Genomic DNA, 22,735 nt, shown 5'->3' on the forward strand with positions numbered 1-22,735 from the left:
GCCAAACAACAAGCCACATTTGCCAAAGCAAGAAAATCTAAAGGGGAAGATGACTACGAGAAGTATGTACTCTACTCAGCACTTACAAACCAAGCATCAAACAAGGTTAACTCTTGGGTGATCGACAGTGGCTCATCCAGATACATTACAGGGTTTAAAGAAGTGCTAGACTCCATGATAGAGGAGAATGATGAGGAAGTAACTATCGGAGATGACTCCACACATCCAGTCAGAGGAGTTGGAACCTGCACTATCAAACTGAAATCAGGCATATCATTGCAACTTCAAGGAGTACTATATGTCCCGGGCATCAAGAGAAATCTAGTCTCCATATCAGCACTAGAGGATAATGGGTACAAAGTGACCTTCATGGGCAACAGAGTGTTGGCGTGGCCAAAGAATTCATCTATCAACAAAGCTAAAACCATTGGTCAAAGACAACGCTACTTGTATGAGTTGTGCACGGAACCCAACCTAGCCCTAATCCATGAAACTACAGATGCTAATGAAGTTTGGCATAGAAGACTAGGTCACTTGAATTTTAGAGCTTTATCATCAATGGGAAACCTTGTCACAGGCCTACCTAAGTTAAAGCAATATCATTCAAGGGCATGCAAGGGATGTGCCCTAGGTAAAAATACTAAAGGTGTTTTTCAAAATAGTACTAGGAAAACAAGCAAAGTTTTAGAATTAGTTCATTCTAATGTATGTGGACCTATGTTCGTACCTTCTTTAGGGGGATTTTTGTATTATGTAATATTTGTTGATGACTACTCTAGGAAAACTTGGATCTACTTTCTGAAATGTAAAGAATCAGAAGAGATCCTTAATAGGTTTAAGGAATTTAAATCACTAACAGAAAACTATTCAGGATATAAAATCAAAACCTTAAGAACTGACAATGGGGGGGAATACACCTCAGATATGTTTAAAGATTTTTGTAAAAATGCTGGGATTAAGAGGGAGCTTACTATACCTTATAATCCTCAACAAAATGGGGTAGCTGAGAGGAAAAATAGGACAATTGTAGAAGCTGCCAAAGCCATGATTCTTGATCAGAATCTAAATACCAATCTTTGGGTAGAGGCAACAAGCACTATTATATATATACAAAATAGATGTCCTCACTCTATCTTGGAGCTAAACCCCCTGAGGAAGTCTTTACTAAAACAAAGCCAAATATCAGCCACCTTAGAATATTTGGGTGTCCTGTCTATATTCATGTACCTAAGGAGAAAAGATTAAAATTAGAGCCTTCTGAAAAAAGGGGAATACTTGTAGGATATAGTGAAACCTCCAAGGCATACAGAATCTATATACCTGGTCAGAGGAATATTGAACTGGGTAGGGATGTAATCTTTGAAGAAGACTTAGCCTTCAAAAGAGCCCAAAGCTCAATAGAACCTAAAGTCTATATCCCTACCCCTAGCATAGAGCAAGACCCTACTCCTAAGCTTCAAAGGGAGAGTCTTGAGGAAAATGAAGGTGAAACTCAAAACCCACCTAGAGAAAATTTCAAGAAAAGACCACTATGGGCCACCAAAATTGTAGAAAAAGCTCAAAAGTATGTTGCACCTTCAGGAACCTTCAGAGAAAGCAAAAGGCCTAACAAACTCACCAATTACGTTGCTCTCATAAATGATCTTTCAAAAGAAGAACCTACTAATGTATCAGATGCACTTAAACATTATGGAAGAATGCCATGTCTAAGGAATACCAATCCATTATGAAAAATGATGTTTGGGAGATTGTTCCTAGGCCAGTTGGAAAATCTGTTGTCACCTCCAAATGGCTCTTCAAAATCAACATGCTGCAGATGGCAGCATTGAGAAACACAAGGCTAGATTTGAAGCCAGAGGGTTCTCACAAAAGGAAGGAATTGACTATGAAGAAACCTTTGCACCTGTAGCCAGATATACCTCAGTAAGAACAGTCTTAGCCATTGCAGCAGCAAAAGGATGGAAAGTACATCAGATGGATGTAAAGACAGCATTTCTTAATGGAGAGATTACACAAGAAGTATACCTAGAGCAACCTGAAGGGTTTGAGATTCATGATGTAGAATCTCATGTATGTAAACTCACGAAAGCTCTTTATGGGCTTAAACAGGCTCCTAGGGACCTAGAGAAACCTGAAGAGTTTGAGATTCATGATGTAGAATCTCATGTATGTAAACTCACGAAAGCTCTTTATGGGCTTAAACGGGCTCCTAGGGCCTGGTATGAAAGAATTGACACTTATCTCTTAGGGCTAGGCTTCTCAAAGAATGATGTAGATCCAAATCTCTACTATAAGCAAAACAAAGGTGATATGCTGATATTGATTTTATATGTTGATGATTTGTTAATCACAGGAAAAGATCACCTCATAGATCAGTGTAAGAAAGACCTTGCTAAAGAATTTGATATGAAGGACTTCGGACTCCTTCATTACTTCCTAGGTTTGGAAGTATGGCAGAATTCTGATGGCATTATACTAAGCCAGGGTAAATATACCTTGGACATTTTGAAGAGATTTGGAATGCTAAATTGCAGACCCATGACCTCTCCAATGGAAACAAACCTTCATAAACTTAAGGAATCAGCAGCAAAATCACAACCCTCAAATCCTACTCTATACATGCAAATGATTGGGTCCCTAATGTATCTTGTAAATACGAGACCAGATATTTGTTATGCAGTTAATGCCTTGAGTCAGTTTATGTGTGAACCAAAGGAGATACACCTGGTAGCAGTAAAACATATCATGAGATATCTACAAGGTACCCTAAAACTTGGTCTCAAATATGAGAGAGTTGAACTAGATCTACACGGATTCACAGATTCAGATTGGGGTGGAAGTGTCACTGATAGGAAAGGCACCTCAGGATGTTGTTTTAGTTTAGGTTCAGCCATGATATCCTGGATTAGCAGAAAACAATCATCAGTAGCACAGAGTTCCACTGAGGCCGAATGCATTGCAGCCTCCATGGCTGCTCGAGAGGCAGTATGGCTTAGGAAGCTGCTTGTGGGGTTATTCGGTGAACCAATGAAGCCTAGTGTTATTCATTGCGACAACCAAAGTTGTATAAAACTTTTAGTGAATCCGATATTTCATGACAGATCCAAACATATTGAGATTCCATATCATTATGTTCGAGACATGGTAGATAGGAATGTGATCCAGTTGGAATACATTTGTACAGAAGATCAGACAGCAAATATTCTTACCAAACCACTTTCAAGGGTGAAAGTTGAGCACTTCAGAAAAGGTCTTGGTATGATTGAAATTTAATTTGCTTTGTACTCCTACACTTATTAAGATGTTTTATGTGTAAAACTTCTTTGTCATGTTAGGATTTTTATGGGTTTAAACCCCCTGTGTTCATGTCTAAGAGGTGACGATCTCTCAGATAATGAACACTTGTATGTAGACATTATAAGGTGACGATCTTATGATGTTCAAACCAGTTATCATGTTGGATCTCTGGTATGCCATGGATGTGCCATGATTGTGTTGTGGTAACACATTTGGATAGAATGTTAGTGCACATACCACAACTTCGATAAGTTGAGAATTTAACTATTCTCATGTATTTATTCATAAGTATTCCATGTTTAGGCAATACTGATATCACTTGATTAGGTGATATCTTGCCATCACGTGATTAGGTGATATCTTGTCATCACAAGTTGATGTGATGAACTTTTGTATCACGCGTTTAGGTGATACTTCATGTCAAGTGCTTAGGTGATGTGATTTCCTGTATCATATGATTGATGATACTTCATGTCGCATGTCTAGGTGATATGATTCCTTAAAGAGTAAGATTATAAGACCATAATGAGAAATGTGATACTAGATATGTTGTCTTCCATTTATCTTCCCTAGCTAAGAGGGAGTGTTGATAAATTATAGCCTCGGTAAGATAAATGATTGAATGAGAGATAAATGAAGTCTCTCATTCAATCATCTATCTCATCGATAGACTATGATAAGACTTCAGTTATCTTATATATACACATGAGATTATGATCATGATTCAGTTATTATATAATTATCATCAATTGTATGCATGATATACGATCTAGATGTGATCGTATCCTTCGATTCATATATATAACCTTGCATATAAATCCCGATTAACAACCAGGTTCTTAACTAATGTCTATATACCGATTAACATCGGTTACTAATCATAATGCACAGGATACCGATTGGTATCGGGTTTATTGTTAATACTAACACACCGATTGGTATCGGGTTTAATGTTAAATGCTTACACACCGATTGATATCGAGTTTAAAGTTAAATGCATATACACTGATTATCGGTTTAATTCGATTATGGTTTGAAGAGGCACGATCAAGTAATATCTTGATCGGTCATGTCTAATAGACATGACCAGTCAAGGTATTGCTTGATCTCCTATGTTTGCATATATATATATATATATATATATATATATATATCGATTGGTGAAATGTAGGAAGGACATCGAAATTTATAAATGCTCTTTCTCCATCTGCAACAAACCATATAAATCAGATTTATTATATTGCGAATTAACATATACTTCAAAGGAAGAATAACATGAATATAACTTGCACCTTGAATTGAAAATTGAATAACATTTACAAGGACATCATATTATGAAAATGCAGCGCAAAAGAAGAGGCAATCTTCAAAAAGGAGAGACAATGAAAATGCCATCCTTTCCCCCCAAGCAAGAGGACAAGGAAAAATTAGGATGAAGGATCACACATTCCCTAAGGAGAGATTGTTCATAAGAGACATACTGTTTCAAACAAGGAATACGTCCTAACCAAGGAACAGACATGTACTCACAAGAAGGATAATTCCATGCAAGAAAGGACATCAAGTTATGAAAAATGCAATCCATAAAGGAAACAATGAAACCTTAGAAATAGGAAAGATAATATTCTTGCCCCCCCAAGCATAGAGACAAGAATAAATTGACTATTATGTTGCTCACTAAGTATGATTGCACCTAAAATTGTACCACCATGAATGACAAGAAACCCCCAATAGGTAAGCTAACAATGTCACATAGTGAGGAGCAGCATAATAGGAACTTGAACATTATTGAAATGGTTATGAGAAATATGCCATTTATTGTTAAATGTTATTTTTATGATACCTAAATCAATATATTGTTGTATTTTAGTTTGCAAAGCTTGACATTCATTAGTAGAATGGCCATGGATTTGATGATACTTGCAAAAAGTAGAACTTTCAAGAAGTTGTCTACATTTCCTTCTTCATTTAGGCCAAAGAAGAGAAATTAAATTGGCATGAAGGAGATTGGACAAAACACTATGTTGTTGTAATGCCATATTGGAATGAGAAGAAATGGATTCACTAAACAATGAAGGAGGGGATGTTGACAAAGGAAGAGATTGGAAACCTAGCTTTTCATTAGGAAAATGTGTTTACTCTTGACTTTCAAGACTTTGTTGCACACATCCTAAAACTTGTCCATTGTATCCATGTGTAGGATTAGGAGAGGGTTTGCTCTTAGGTGGAATTGGATAGAAGTTTAAAGAGGCTTAATCAGTTTCTAGACATGTGTTAGGATAAAAATTTTGAGTATCAAATTCAAGCATCTTAGATTTCTGCAAAAAGGAGGTGTGAAATCTAATGACCCCCAATCATCCTCCAAGAGTTCTTCTTTACGAACATCTTTAGTAGGAGATTGTGTATTTGTCCGAATTGGAGAAAGGATTGTAGGACCTAACAACATATATTGTGCTTCAATTTGTATGTTCTTGTCAGCTTCTAAAGTAAACACTTCATTATTATACGAGTAAGGTACTGCATGATAATCAGATTGATGATTCACTCCACCCTTAGGCTTCACAACAACATGAATGGCATTGATTTGATCTTGATTAAGTTCTTCATCTTTAGGAGAGAGAACATTGGAAACATTGTCATCTTGCTCTAAAGAATCTTCATGACAAACCTTAGGAAAGGGACAATCATATCTCATTGATGCTTCATATCTAGGGGAAAGGTTATTGAAATGAATAGAAGGTGCGGTAAGAGAATAATCAACATCATCCTCCAATGGTTCATCACAAAGAGGGAGATCATTAAGATAAGTGTTAATAATATCTTCTTGCATCAATATGTCCTCTTTAGGGAGAGAAACTTTGGGAAATGAATCATTGAAAGATTCATAAAGGGGATTTTCATATATCTTAAATCCTTGTAGCTTAAGAGCATCCTCTTGCACCAAACTATTCTCTTGTATTAGCATGTCATAATGAGGAGGATTAAAATCAAAATCATAGGTACTAAATGGCTCATCAAAGGTAGTAAAGTCTTCCTTGAGGATATCCATTTGAGAGAGGCACATTTTAGGAAAAAGATCAACATCGTTCATCAAAACTTCATCCTTAGAAGGGAGAATTTTGAAAGAAGTGTTAATGGTCTCTTTTTGCACCAAAATGTCCTCATGGAAAAGAATATCCTTAGGAGAGGGATAGAGTGAAATAAGGGAGGCTAAGCCATTATCACATCTATGAAATAACTGCATCATGAAACTAACTAAATGAAAATAGAATGACAACAATTTGCTTTTTCAAACGATAACATATGCAAAATGCATCATAAAAAGATATAACAATATGCAATTTTTATGATTTTTTTACTAATGCAAGTACATAAACAATGATTTAATGTAGTCAAATCTGAAAATAGCAAGCCATAATAATCAGATACGAAAACAAAACTGAAAAATTATGCAACCCACAACTAAATTTTATAGCAATGAATTAGGGTTTGTATGAAAGAAACCACTAAATTTATGTAATGCAATTGCAAATATGATTTATAATTGCAAAATTTATTGTCTAAATGCCTACAAATCAGATCTGAGATCATAAATCATAAATAAGCATGCAAGGAGTCAGATTCACCAAAATGTAGAGGTGCAAATTGGAACTAGGGTTTCACCAAGTAGGATAAGACCACCAATTAACCAAATTAGCCAATACATTGAAAGAGGGTTGAATCCAATAGATCTAGCCTCAATCCAACTAAGGAAAGGGCTGAGATTTCTAATTAGATTCACTGGTTGGGGTTTGGTTCCCTCTTTCTAACTTGAATTGTGAAAATGCTGAAATTAGGGTAAAACAAGCAATTTTTTAATGTAAATTAATGAAAAATAGTAAGCTACAGATGTCGTACGGCGGACCAACCTGGATCTGAGAAAAAGAATATTTTTCAAATCGATTCCCAGAAGTTTGCCTTGATTTGTCATAACCGGGTAGTATCAATTCGCCATGGTCCTCCGAATTTTCTGTCATCGAAAATGGAACCTATTTGTCTCTATGAATTATGTCGATCCTCCCAATTATAGCCCTATACTTATTCCTACACAGAAAAGAAAGGGAAATATGTTGGGAATAGGGGTTTGCCTAAGTCAAACCCTGGTTTGGAATCAACCTTGAATAAAATAATGCAAATACTAAAATTATTTAAGGAAAAATACCTCAAATCTACAAATGTTGTTGATGATGCAATGCTCTTTGAATGTAATCACAAATGTTGTATGAAATGGCATGGACATGACAAAACCCTAATCACACACACACATGCTTGCATAAAACGTGACATGACTTTGCTCCACAATGCTTGATGATGAGTATGCAGCCTTGAAGATCTCTAAAAATGCTTGATTATGAATGCTTCACGAATGCACAGATGATTAATGTATCTTCTAGGATCTAAAATGAATTGATAGGATGTCTTTATATATGGGTCTCTAGGTAAATTACTGATTAGGCCGACCTACAACGCTCATGCAGAGCCACGGGTATCAAATCTTACCGATGAGATATAGCCCCTACCCTATTTCAAATTGGGGCTAGATTGAACGGGACCATCACATTTTGGGGTGTCATGGTCCAGACTAGGGTGTTCCCACTACAATCAAGACCAAAACAATGTTGAAAGTGGGTGGGTATCCCATGGTAGGACCCACAAAACGTTGTTCATGGCCTCAAAGTTGGAGAATAGGCACAAACGGACTTAGAAAGCGGATGAGTATAGGACACGCTAAAGTAGGGGCACAATCATGATGTATAAATTGTACTGGTGACAATTTACGACCCTACAAATAGAAAACACTACAGCAAAGAAAAGTGGAGACCCTAAAGAAGCCTTCAGAATAGGGGAGGCACCACATGGAGAATCATTCCATTGGGATGTTGTCAAAGTAGGGTCAATCCACACCAACTGAAGTCACCTCTCCTCACCTCTCTTCCAAATAGAAGAGGTATTCCTTACAACTTGTTCCTTGTACATACTTTGGCCAAATGACTGTAAGAGAACCACACTTGGGAACACAAAGCAATCTTTTCATAATCAAGAGATTCAATCCAGAAGGGATCCTCTACCTTCAAATTATTCACTTCTAGTAGAAGACTTGAAAAGCCCATCTAAACAAGCATCTATGCATAAATCAAAAGGGAGTGCAAGTTTGTTGTATGGGCAATGGAAATGGGGCAAGAGGCCAAAGCCATTGCCAATGCTAGCCACGCTAGAGAATTGCCAAAGTTGGAGCAAAAGATTCAGCATATGAACACAAATAAGAGCTAAAGCAAAGGAAGCTAACAAATTTGAGGAACCATGACTTCTTCCACAAAAGGACCGATCTTCAATTCCGTCGACTAGCCTCCAATAGAGCTTGACAATCTTCCCCAAAATCCACCCACTTCTACAAAAAAACTCTATGCACACAAGTAGAGAAACATATCACCAAACAAGGGTCTCCAAGATTTAGATACCCTGTCATGCAACTCTACCAAGCTCAGCCATAGATGTTGAAATAGACAAACTAAATCTTGCTCTGTGTATCTAGCAAACTCCTCACACATCTCAGGCCCCATGACGACTAATGGCAATAACAAAAGAATCTATCAAAGGTGATTGCAAGGACAACAACCATCAAATCTAGAATGCCACATGTCAAGACAATGGCAATAGCCCCACACTTTATGAACCACAACCTCCCTAAAGTCCATTAAAAACTTTCAACTAAGAGCCATTAGCAAGTAACAAATTAACAATGACATTATTAAATCTCTATTACTCTATTGAGCTTGGATCTTCACTGACATTTACTGGACTCCCAAAACTCAAAAGTATTCCCACCGAAGACTATATTCACCCACTTAAAATTTAAGTTCAATAAATTTCTACTAAATTATCATACCACAACAGAAACAATTCCAGGAAACAAGCCAGCACAAATAACTGCTCGGACCAATGACTGATTATGAGACAACTCATTGCAGGTACTAGCATCGGCATCCACCAAACCGGCATCTTTCAACAGAAAACTAAATTGTTTTCTAAGAGAATTTATGGCCTGCATTGTTTGAGGTGAAAGAAAATTCCTCCAACAGTATTCATAGGATGATCCAACTCTTTCAGCATCTTTCCAGCCTTCATATGCACGTACAAGAGCCATATGATCACTGTAATCCTTTGCTGAAAATCGTAATCTTGCTGCATCAGCCACCTGTAAAATAATGTACAAGTCATGTCAATATTGATTTCCATGTTCTCAGCCAGATTTTCAGACACAAAATTCATCAAGGTTGGACAGAATTCAATGCCAAACAGTACAGCATGGTAGTACAATCTCAAATGTCACATCTAACGTCTAAAATCAAAATAAATCCTAATTACCATTTTATAAAAGATACCAAATATTCATTTAAAACCAAAATAAACTCTCTCAGACACTACCATCTCAAGTGAGTGAAATTAATCTGTACAAGCTTTATTTGTTGTCCTGATACTTACCAAGAAATAAAATAAAACATGCTTGTCAATATTGAAATGGGGAAACAACACAAAATTTAAGAATTATAGTCAGCACAAATATATCTTACCAAATATATATATCTTCGTTGCAAGTTAGTCTACAGAAAACAATATTGTCTCATTTTAAATCTGCAATATATGTAGGATTGCAACAACAGATTGCCAAAATTTAAACTGAAAAAGCAGTTTACCATTGCCTGGAATTGTGAATAATGCAAAATTGCAAGTACTAGAAAATCTACACAGTTATCTATTTTCTGTTAATAAATACAAATGTCATAGAACTGATTCCTCACGAAATTAACACTTCACTAAAAGCAACATTATCTTTTTAATTATTGAAATTTGTAACTATAGTGTGGCACAGGAATATTGAAAATTGAGAGAAAAATGGCATGTACTTGGGATATGAAGGTAGTTGATCGTTGGTGAGTACTAATACATCTCCTAGGTCAGTACTTCCTTTTCTATGAAGTGAACATGTGGTCAACTGCATTTCTTCCCACTAAAAAGTATTGTTCAAGTAAGAAGCAGTTTCAAAAGGCACAAAGATTGTCAAATCCCACTAACATTGCTAGTCTCTAGCAAATGGCCTAATGAATATTTTCAAGGTGATCTAAATCAACATTGCATTACCTATATCAAGACATAAATCCCACGATGAAATGATGCAAACAGCAGTTATGCTAAAGTTATATCAAGGTAAATTAAGAATTCACCAAAAAGCCAACATAATTCACCTACTGTCAAATAGGACGATATCAAGTGGTAAATTATTAAGCTTTTATAGTGGAAACACATGGTCAAATCCCCATAAGATATGTTACATGCTTAAACATCCAATGTTACATGTTCAATTAAGTAAATTACCATATCCAATTTCAGGTGCAGTACACCCAAATGGAGCTGTCTAGATCTAAATCTTGAATAAACTTAATAAAAGAGATACCCCTTAGTGGTGGCATTTGATGTGGTAGTTAAAAAGGTAGGGCTGCAAATTCATACTCGATAAAGAGATAGAAATGGCTCCAACGGATGTAGGGATAAAAACAGATCCACATAGCTTTAAGAACATATAGTAGAAAAATGAGGCTAATCAAGGCAGCCTATAAAGTTCCCATTTTGGATGAAACGCAAATTCTTCTAATGTGCAACATCAACAAAAATTGTTTCCTAAATGTTTTCTTAAGGAATTTGATGCTCTCTCCAAAAAAAATTCTATGAGATGGAAATCTGGACAATCACAAATGGAGACTAGCAAATTGGGACTTGGTCTCAAATAGTCAAAGCTTGATTGTCAGGCTTTAGCTGCTAAACCATTTTGGAGATGCTGCTAAAATCCAGATCAATCGTGGGCAAGAATTCTTAACTCCAAATATTTAGGAGTATCTGATGAAAATATTCCACAGATGGAGTTGAGCAGGAATGTCTCCATGATTTGGAAGACTATTAAGAAGGGGACTTTGCTTATAAAGCAGGTGTCTTTTGCATAACTAATAAAGGAAATGATGCATTGTTCTGGGATGGCTCCTGGATAATCATCCCCCTATCATCTTGGCCTTTACCCAAGTCCAACTCCTCTATGACATTCTCTTAGAGGCAAGTTGATCCAAGGTTACTGATTTTAAGTACTTAATTCCTTTAGAGGGATCCTTAGTCCAACGGTGGAAAGTACCTTGGACTTGGCCAACTGGAGGTTATGTGAAGGAGCATGATTTGCTAGCTTCGATTTTGGCTTATACACCTTGCAGTTCTTTGGAGGAATCATATATCCTTGGATGGGGCCATGACTCAAAAGGAGCTTATACAATGGCACTTGGGTATCATGCTCTAGAAGCTCAAAGAAGAGGGAATCTGGAGTTTCTTTGGTGGAAAAAAAATCTAGAAAAGGTATGGTTGGCCCAAATGTAATTCATTTCTTTGGCTTTTGGCACACAAGAGATGCTTAACTTGGGACAAGATCATGAAGAGAGGTTTTCAAGGACCTTTCTTTTGTTTTCTCTATGGCAAAAATGAAGACACTGATCAACTTTTCTTTCAGTATTCCTTTTCTAAGGAAATTTGGAATTTATGGTGGAGGCTCTAGAATGGACCTTTTATTCACTCCACTTCCCTACCTAATTTTTGGTACAATTTGGGTCAAACCCTACCTCAACTTCCTATTGGCTGCCTAGGATATTGGTCCTTTATTCTTCAACAAATTTGGTTGGAGTGGAAATGGCATATTTTTCAAGAATTTCATAACATCATGCAAGTATGGCTCAAATTAAAAGAATGATTAGAGATACTAGTGAGTCAAAATTCCATCTTGATGGTTCTATTACTTCCTCTGATCTATTCCCAGTTAGTCACTTGGAGTTCTCTCTTTGTTCTTCTCCGCAAGTTGGGCCTAGTTCTAGGATTCCAACTACTCAAAAGGTGAGTAGATCTAGAAAATGGCTTTCATCATCTAATGGGTTTCTTAAAATTAATAATAATGGTTCTTCTAGGGGCAATTCACATACAGCAAGGGTTGGTGAAGTTGGTCAAAACAATGTGGGCTTGGTCCAATTTTGCTATTCTACCTATATGGGTGTTCACTTGAATTATATGGAAGCTTGAGTGATTCAAAAGGCTTTGGAAAAAGCCCTTGAAAAGGGTTGGAAAAGGATCATTTGTGAAAATGACTCCATGATTCTCATATGTTTACTGAACAAAAGGAATTTACAAATAACTTCCTAGAGATTGACACTAGTTGTCAAGTAAATTTAGGTATCAACTTTGAGATCATATCCTTTGTCCATGTTCCCAAAGAGTTGAATAGTGTGGCAGATTGTTTAGCCAAATGGTCCTCTAAAAGGACAAGTACCTAGGATGCCACTAGCTTGGGAGACTTTGACTAGCATAAATCTCAATAGCTCCTCAAGATTATTGATGATGATCAAAGGGAATATTCATAGTTTATCGGGTCTAGGATGGAAGTGGATTGGAAGTTGTGATTTTTCCATGGATACTCTCTAGTGGTTTTGCAAGTTTTTGTGGTGGATCCTTCTTCTGTTGTATTTTTTCATAGCCATGGTCATCTAGAAATCTTTCTATTGTAATGTCCCCTATTAGAATGCTACCTGTTTCCCAATAGTTACATACATCATTTAACATCATTATGTCTTAAATTAGGTTATTGAGATTAGAAGTATATAGAATGCAATAAATAACATTAAATTTAGGGTTCTCCCTCACTTCCTCCCTAAACCTACGAAAGATGGTGGAATTACTGTGCTAGGGCACTTGGAAACAATCTACGAGTGGGCTCCCTCAAGGTTTCTTAGGAACAAAAGTTTATGCCCATCTCGGGACTCTCCCTCAAAGCTTCAGAAATATATGTCCTTACCCATCTAGTGACCGAATTACTCCACCTTTCTCTACACAAACTCCCTATCCCTATGTAGGCATTAGCGGAAGATCGAGGAGTAGACTATTTAATATATTGGTCTTATATGTACTATAAATGTATATGGAATTAAGTTGACTGTAATACATGTTGCAGTCTATACTAATATTACTATTAAATTGTGCATAAGAACATTATCAGGCTTCATATATTAAGCATACATATTAAGCACATCCCCATGCATACCACCAAGAACAAGGATGTTATTGCCTATAACTTAATAACAGTTCTCAACTGATCTGATCAATGGCATTGTCACTGAATGTTTTGATTCCTTTCCTTTATATATCTCAATGTGAGGGAGAGGTCACACCTCTTCATCATGTATGCCATCTGGCAAGAGACACACCCTTTCACCATTATCACAATTTTAAAGAGTGCAACTCTTCATTATTTCTGCCCTTCGAAAGGGACACAACCTTTTTTACAATCAAATCTGCACTCATTTAAATCAGATCTGCTCTTCTGATTCCAAAATTATCCCCCCTTCAAATGAGTTCTCTTCTCCCTTTTATACCTCATATTTGGGGGAGTCACAACTTATCATTTCATGCCTTTTGACAATTCATTAACTTTAATCAAATTTTAATTATATATAATTGTATTCCTTTATATTTTAATAATTTATTCTTTTGTATTTTAAATTTTATTATTATTAAATTATATTTCAAAGTGGGGACATTACATGGATCCTTCTTCTGTTGTATTTTGTGATGGCCATGGTCATCTAGAAATCCATCTATTGTATCTATATTTTTGTCTTCTTGAATTAAAACTTTATTTTTGCCCAAAAAACAGCAATAAAAATTGTCAATAACTATGCCATCAAGTTCTTTGAAAACATAGCTTGAATTGCAAATATCCGGTTTGGGTATTGGTTTGGCTAGGCTGAATGAGGATTTCACAAGGATTGGCCTAAGCACCCTAATACCTTGTGGATCCTTCTAAGATGTGTTAATGGCGAAAAACTGTTGTGCTGCTTTCGGTCAACACAGAATAGAATGTCGAGTATATCTTATCCCTCTTGAATAAAGATATCCCAAATGTTGTTCGGACTGATCATTGGGGATAACCTCAAGATTCCAACTGTCAAGTCTTGACTTGCTTAGGATAACCCAGCAATTGATGTGTATTGCTGGTAAACACGAGGGGACTTATGTGTTTTACAAGACGGCCTGCATCCGGTATAACTATCTGGTGATGCTTTGGTTCTCGAACTGGGGGAAAGGAAAGAAAAAGGATTAGGGTTTAGGGATCCTAAGGACAATGATAGTAACAGTTGGTGTTGTGGATAGATAGATTTCAATAAACTAGTCCCTGCTCAGCCAAAGATAAACTCACAACTCCACAGGAATAGTGCAAGCTCCAAGGGAACACAAGGATTTTCAAACTACGGGCATTCATCTGAATACCCAGTCCTGGCACAATCCAAAGCAAACACTCACAGTTGAACTAGGATCAACAATAGGTTTAGACTAACCATGAACGGAGACTTAACTAGGATCAACAATAGGTTTAGACTAACAATGAACGGAGACTTACAGTTAGCAGGCCACCAATGGTATGAATCTGAAATCAAACCACATACCCTCACACTTCACCATTAAGATCATTGTACATTAACTAACCAGATGGAGAGAGAAACCATGCAAACAAGTTTGGGCAAATGGAAAAACACCATATTTCAATGCTTAATTCATCTACTCAAGCTGCCATTACAACAATTTTTGCCCAACAATCCTACTCTATTCTACTTCTAACTACTACTAATTCTAACTGCTAACTTCTAAAATCTAACCCTTCTAACTCTAAAATTCTAAAACCCTTACAATGAAAAAGCCATTAACCTTTTATAGATTTTACATTCTGAATCAGTGACCAGGTTTTAACCCATCTAATGGCTCTAATCTGCCTTCTAGAAGTTATGATAGCTTTCTGATTAATGATCTCAACAACCATCAACCACTTTTTCAGCTACCTGCAACTGTTCTCAATTAATCCCACTAGAAGACAAGATTTCACTGGGCTCGAGGCACAAAAAGGTGAATCAGGTTGTTGGGAAATAACTAACTTGAGGGCCCTCTTTTAGATTGCATTAAACTAGGCCCACAAGTAGTCACCTTACAATAAAGCAATTTCTTTTACAAAAAAGTCATTTTTTGTTGTTCCCAGTTGTTCATTTTTTGCTTCTACATGTCCTATAGCATCTTGTGGGTTCTCTTAATGACTTCTAGAATTCGGGTAACAACACCAATCAACACATCGCTCTGTGATTCTTCCTTCAATCCCTCACTTTGGCTTTCAACTTGTTTCCATGCTGATGGTGGTAGTAAGGGTCCTTGCTCGTCCAATCCTTGCTTCGTCCTCAGGTCCGTTCACTGACATCTTTAAGGTGTCGGTATGGCATTCTTCCTCTAGCTATCTCCTGAGAATCCTCCAGCTCAATCAGTATTTTGGATGGTAGTGTCGTAGAGCATACTTCATATGGTCTCCTTTCTTGTGTCCTCCATCCTGCATGAACACATAGGTCAAGGATTAATCATTATTTCATCCTTCACTCATTTTTAGAAGGATTTGGTGCCTAAGAAGGTCTTGGGGCTTTGCGGAAGTGATGAGTTGTATTGGCTTGGGATGAAAATATTAGAGGACGGAGACTTTCTTAATTTCAAGTCTCCATCAACACTAGTCCTTGGTTGTACTAAAAAAGCCTTTGATGCCTTCAATCCTGCACTTTGTGGCTACAAAACCCAACCCTAGGAAGCAATCTAGGAAATAAGGCTTTTGGCATTAGAAGAGAGAATAACATCATCATTGAATGTTAGCACAAGATGAGGGAGTTCAAACTCCACCTCGACATAGGAAGGGTAATGTTGCGACCTTTTCACACATTGCCCCATTGCTAACGGGGACCCCCTCTTTCTTGCTTTTTGCGTGTTTAGGTTAGGGTTTTGGTAGCTTAGTGGGCAATTTTGTGTTCCCTGCCCCCGAGTCTCCGAGTTTTGGTCATGCCTAGTGTCATTTAGAGTTTTTTAAGTTATAGGATCAAGCGCGTTAAAATTGAGTTTTTTAAGTGATCCTAGTTTTGTCTAAGTGTACACCCTTTGAAGCGTTGGTGTATTTTTGAGTGTCCTCGTCAGTGATTTTAAGTGCTAAGGTGTTTTTAGACCTTTTGGAGTTGTTTTCTCACTCGTAGGAAGTTATTCAGATTTATTTCGCACTTTATCCCAATAGATTTCCTTGTGTTACGCTGCAATTTTTGGTGAATTTGCCTAAGCCCAGTTGAGTTTTATTGAGTTGAAAAATCATCATTTTCCGGATGAAAATCCATATTCTGAGGGTTAAAAGGTCAAAATTCCATACTAGAGGTGTTTTTCCCCTCGATGCATTAAATTTTGACTAAGTGTCAGGATTTATCCTGACTACCCACGTTTTTCCACTGGGGAGTATGGATGGGATTGTGGATGATAGTTGTCTTGATTCCAAACCTGGGTCGATTTTCCACCAAGTCTTTTGTGACAAGTCTTGAGGATTTTTGTACAGACTCTCAGTCATGACTAAAGTCGATTTTCCACTGTGAGAGATTTCTAATGTTTTGAGTCCGGATTTTCATCCAGACTAGGGTCGTTTTTCCACTAGAGGGGTATTTTTGTGTGATGACTTAATTTTAACAGGAATATTTCATTCCACACCTAGATCGATTTTCCCTAGACCCCATTTTATGCACATTTGATGATTTTCAATGTGATTTTTCCATCCCTACTGGGATCGATTTTTCCCTAAGGGGATATTTTGATGATTTTAAGTGATTTTTGTGACGATTTGTTAATCCTTAATGGGATCGATTTTCCCCAATTGGCCATTTTTTTAATTTAAATTGAAATATTTTAATAAAGTGTGCTCTATTTAATTGTTTTTTTAATGAAAGGCAATGATTATTTTAAAATAAATAAAAACAATTAATGATTTGCAATGAGCATTTAATGATTTCAACCTTCTGGAAGCAAAACGGTTTCACCAAACAACTATAAGAACAAGTATTTTATCCGACATTGCTTGTGTGGTGAGATTTGATGATGAAAGTGAGTTCAAAAGGGGAGAGAGCCAGCAATATTTTATTATCAAATTTGCCAGGTGTCTCTATGCAAGGGCGATTTTCTCTGTTATTGGAGATTTTTGATGAAGTGTTTTGGTGGAGTGGTTGATTGAAGACTTCCAGTTTCCTCCATTCTAAACTTTGGCGATCTTCCTTGCTCACTTGCTGTTCTCAGACCTAAGTTGGCAGATTGCATGCACATCGAAGACATTTTTCAGATTTGAAGGTGACGCCATAGTTGGGGGAAGTTCGATTTTGTTTGACAAGTGTTTGTGGCATATTTTGGTGGATTTCTTTCATGCTTGATATCGCCATTGCTTCCTACTTGCTGTCATTACCTCATATCTGAGCCTAAACGCCATTATTGTAGCAAGTGTGACCTCCATTGTTGGTTGATCATCAATTTTCACACTTATACTTTATTACCCAGCCAACCACAACTTCAGCGATTTACAATTGGAGATATTTTGAGGGCATTTTGAGATCATTTTCAGATTATTGGAAGGCTGTCACAGGTCTGCAACTTCGTTTTGGCTGCTTGTCCTCAGAAATTTAACTTTTACCAGCCATAACTATGTTCCCGGATTTTGATTACTTACGTCATCACGATTGATTTTCATCAAATTTGTGCATATTTTGAATGATTGCGACATGTTTTGAGAGGTTAATTTATTAGTTTTAGGTTGTCTTCAGATTTGTTGGCAGCCAATGTTGACTACAGAAGGTGTCCTCACACATAATTTTGTGTGAAAACACAATATTTCACGCCTTTCCTTAGTCACTATTGATCCGGAATACTCCTTTGCACTTTGATTTGCACAAAATTTCTAAGTATAAGGAGGTGTTGATTTCATGAGGGTTTTCATACCCTGACCTTGTCACATTTTGTATTTAAATTGTTGAAATCTGCCTAGAGTGTGGATTATTTTCCTGATTTCCATACCCTAATTACTCTAAATCATTAAGAAGCCAGGAATTTTATTAAGAATATTTATATTTTCCTAAGTTCTAACTTCAAGCTTCGTACAGGTGCGATGTCGAAGTCCGGACTTAAGGAAAGGAGTGAACAATAGAGGATTGTTGAGATTGGATTCTACCCTGAATCCAAGATGTCATCCAGATGGAAGGAGATAACGGGCACGAACATGCATTTCCTGAACCTGAACCTGATGCAACAGCGGATGTTCGGAGTTGGAAGCCAGATTCCTTACCCAGCGTATGTGAACATTATGAAGAGTGGTATTTTTCAAGGCGCTCGATTTCCACAGTCCATACAGTGCAGTGAGCTTATCCTAGAGTGTGCACGATGTTATGTTCCTCGCTCCCGAATGATCAAGACTCCTACGGGCGTCGTCATTGCCTACCTTGCTGACGATGCGATTGCTAAAGTGTTTGGAATTCCACGTGGAGCAGACATGAAGGATGTTTACCGCTACAACTGGTAAATTAAATACAAGAAATAATAATGTACATGACAATGCATACCAGACATGGTAGTAAAATATATCTTTATTTTCACATTCAATTATTACAAAGAAGAGACCAAAGATGGTCGGCCAAGGATTACAATAGATCCGACAATACCATCCCCCTTCCTTGAAAGTAAACGACATATTTAAAGGACCCGACGGTTGCCGAGAGGTACACAACCGTCAACCAACTGACACATAGCTACTCGAGACTGACAACCCACTCAATACAATTAATTAATACCTTGTCAGATAACAAATATTATCAAACATAACAATAGGCAATTTATGCCGACAACAAAGGATGTAACTAAAGAAGAGTATGAAGATCGATATACGAAGAAGATGGATGTGTGTAAGACCGTGGTGAATAAGGAGTGGATGATCGAGCCTAGGACTCATCATTCCAAGGCTCCCAAGACACTCATATGCACAGACTTCAAAGAGGAATATAGTCATTTAGTATTCCTGCTTAACCGAGTGATGGGGATGCCACAAGGTGCAATATACGATGGATGGATGTTCTATTTCATCCAAAATTGTCTTAGAGGAACGTTGATAAATTGGTCTAGAATCATAAGTGACAATCTAGACTTTCAACTGAGGAATGTAGAGCGGTCCAAGACATTCGCCATGACTTCCTACTTGGTATACCTGCTTGCACAGTTTGTTAGATACAAAGGATTGATATGCAAAGGTGAAGTCGGGAATGGGCAAGGACAATTCAAGAGTTATGAGTGTTATCCTCAGCTGAACATGTATGGGTTGAAGATTATAACAGAGTGGATGATGTATTCACAATGTACATCATGCGGATGCTGCAGGGCAAAATCCACAGGTGGTTGTCCAAGGAGGCAACGGAGCTGATAGAGAAATATGGATCATGGTATATTCAGTTTCCCACTTTCACATACCTCAGGATCCATGGGTTTCAATCCGAACCCTACAGGCTTCCTAGGTATCCTTCTGACAAAATGATCTTGTTGGAAGTGGTGAGACAGCTTCTAGAGTTTGATTCCATTCAGAAAGAGAAGCACAGGACAGGCATGACATTCTCTATTTCGATTGGGAAGACGTTGGAGGTTAGCCAATCTGCCTTAGCCGCCAGCACTGCAAGTGGGGAGCTTGCATTCTATTGATTTGCAACCTTCAAGAAAAGAGAAAGATTTGATCCAGATAAGAAAGTTGGAAGGATCAAGGGAGAGAAGGTCATCCACAAGGCAGACATAGAAGATTATTGGGCCAACCCGATGGAGGAGCAGGCAGTGAAGAGACGAATGTGGTCTAGAATGTCAGTGGATTTCATGAGGAAGTGTGGACTTTTCCTCATTCCTGATCAGGTGTTAGATGACAGGGATCATAGCCATCCACAGTATGAAAATGAAATGAAGGCAATCTTATTGCCTAATTCGTCAGAATCAGAAGAGATTGATTTGAATGTATTGATGAGAGAGGTCTTGAGTTTCTCCCGTACATGGGTAGATATTCAGATGAATAAGTTAGTTGATATGGGTGTTTCCTTCACTTATGAAAAGATGAAGCCGGAAGAATCTACTTCCAAAGATGAGCAGAGGACTATCAGTGATGTCCAGATTCATGCAAATGAAGAGAGTCAAGCTCCCAAGAGTAGGAAAAATACACCAGGAGGAGTCAAAGCCAGAGGGAAGAAGATTGAGGAGGTCAAGAAGAAGAAACAAAGGACTATCATTCCTTCACCACCTCTCAGTGTCTCATCAATTAAGGAGATTCAAATAACAGAACAGAATAAGGAAACCCCGCAATGTTCCAACACAGTGATACTACCAGAGAATATTCAGGAGTTACATGCCACAACGACATCTGCTCCACCAAATGAGAATGATGATCAGCCAAGATCCCCTACTATCCTTTTGGAGGTTAGTTTGGGAAATGAGATATATCATTTGACCAGGAATAACCCTAATGATGATGATGATGTTATCTCGGCATTGAGAGGACTTGATCGAGATATGTGTCTCGATGATGGTATGCAGATGGCCGCTATTCCTGATTGGCTGATGAAAAGTATGGAAAAAAGTAAGAAAATGATAGAGGTACAGCCTATTGATAACATTGATGACTACCTAGCTAGGAGCAATAAGGAGAAAGAACCCAAGAGAGTTGAGATTTTGTCGCACATAGCTAGAGATGAGACGGGAATGCAGATTACGCAGGTGGTTGTTCCTATTGGAGGAGTGATGGCGGACATTGCTACTCCTATGGATTTCCAGATTACTTCAGTTGCCCTTGGTCGTACTACAAGAGAGCAAGAGTTTCAGGAGGTTGGTGATAACCTTAAGGCGATCAAGTGTGAGATGATAGAGATCATACGCATCCACAGTATGAAAATGAAATGAAGAAGGCGATCTTATTGCCCAATTGGTCAGAGTGAGAAGAGAGAGATGTAAAGATATTGATGAGAAAGGTCTTGAGTTTCTCCCCTGCATGGTAGATATTTAGATGAATAAGTTAGATGATATGGGTGTTTCCTTCACTTATGAAAAGTTGAAGCAGGAAGAATCCACTTCCGAGGATGATCAGAGGACTATCAGTGATGTCAGGATTCATGCGGATGAGGAGAGTCAAGCTCAAAAGAGAAGGAAAAACACACCAGGAGGAGTCAAGGCCAGAGGGAAGAAGATTGAGGAGGTCAAGAAGAAGAAACAAAAGACTATCATTCCTTCACCTATCATTCCTTCACCCCCTCTCAGTGTCTCATCAATTAAGAAAGTTGAAATGACATAACAGAACAAGGAGACCCAAAAATGTTCCAACACAATGATACTACCAGAGAATATTCAGGATTTATATGCCACAGCAACATCTGCTCCATCGAATGAGAATGATGATCAATCGGGATCACCTACTATCCTTTTGGAAGTTAGTTTGGGAAATGAGGTATCTGATTTGAGCAGGAGCAATCTTGATGATGATGATGATATCTTGGCATTGAGAGGGCTTGATCGAGAGATGTGTCTCAATGACGGTATGAAGATATCCACTATTCCTGATTGGCTGATGAAGAGTATGGAAAAGAGTAATAAAATGATAGAGGTACAACCTATTGATAACATTGATGACTACTTAGCTGGGAGCAATAAGGAGAAAGAACCCAAGAGAGATGAGATCTTGTCGCACATAGCTAGAGATGAGACAGGAATGCGGATTGAACAGGTGGTTGTTCCTATTGGAGGTGTGATGGCAGACATTGCTACTCCTATGGATTTCCAGATTACTTCAGTTGCCCTTGGTCGTACAACAAGAAAGAAAGAATTTTAGGAGGTTGGTGATAACCTTAGGGCGATCAGCGCAAGGTTGGATAGAGAGATTGAAGAGAAGAAGTACCGAAAAGAGAATATCAGACTGAGAGAGTACATTGCGGGGATAAGGCGTGAGAATCCCACCCTTATTTCCCCTATTGCAGTTGATAATGGACTACATTCACACTATGAGGCAGCGAGAGATACACTCTCGGAGGTGGAGAAATGGATTGAAAGTGCAAGAAAACAGGTGGATGATTTCCTTACTCAATTTGTCCAGGCATATGATAGGACAACGGGGCTCATGTTTAGAATCCAGTATTTGGAGAGAATTTGGAAAGAATTCCGGCCTATCCAGGAGAGGACTATTCCACGCCTCAAAGCTTTGAAGAAGATTCCAAAGTCCACATTGATCAGGGAAAATATTGTGCACAGTGGAGACAAATACGATTTCCATGGTTGGTATTGTTCATTGGCCATGAAGAAATCAACTTATGAGAACGCCCAGTTGAGTTGTACAGAGATGGAAGGATCAATATAGGATATTCAGTTGAAGATCATTGCCTCAATTCAGGAGTTATTGGGTGTTGATGTTAGTGATGCTAGTGATTTACACTTAGCCGGA

General features: G+C 37.8%; 1 protein-coding gene across 2 annotated transcripts in view; it reads right to left on the reverse strand.

Moving 5' to 3' along the window:
• Positions 1–9,012: 9,012 nt before the first annotated feature.
• Positions 9,013–22,735, reverse strand: part of LOC131062418 (DExH-box ATP-dependent RNA helicase DExH3) — a 222,870-nt gene continuing 209,147 nt past the window's right edge. Inside the window, exon 15 of one of the 2 annotated variants that reach the window (XM_057996073.2) lies at positions 9,013–9,532. In XM_057996073.2, coding sequence (XP_057852056.2) covers positions 9,218–9,532 — 315 coding nt within the window. In that variant the 3' untranslated portion in view covers positions 9,013–9,217. The remainder of the gene's footprint in view (positions 9,533–22,735) is intronic. The other variant, XM_057996074.2, reaches the window with a different exon arrangement.

Source organism: Cryptomeria japonica, chromosome 3 (genome assembly GCF_030272615.1).
Source record: "Cryptomeria japonica chromosome 3, Sugi_1.0, whole genome shotgun sequence".
NCBI classification, from domain to species: domain Eukaryota; kingdom Viridiplantae; phylum Streptophyta; class Pinopsida; order Cupressales; family Cupressaceae; genus Cryptomeria; species Cryptomeria japonica.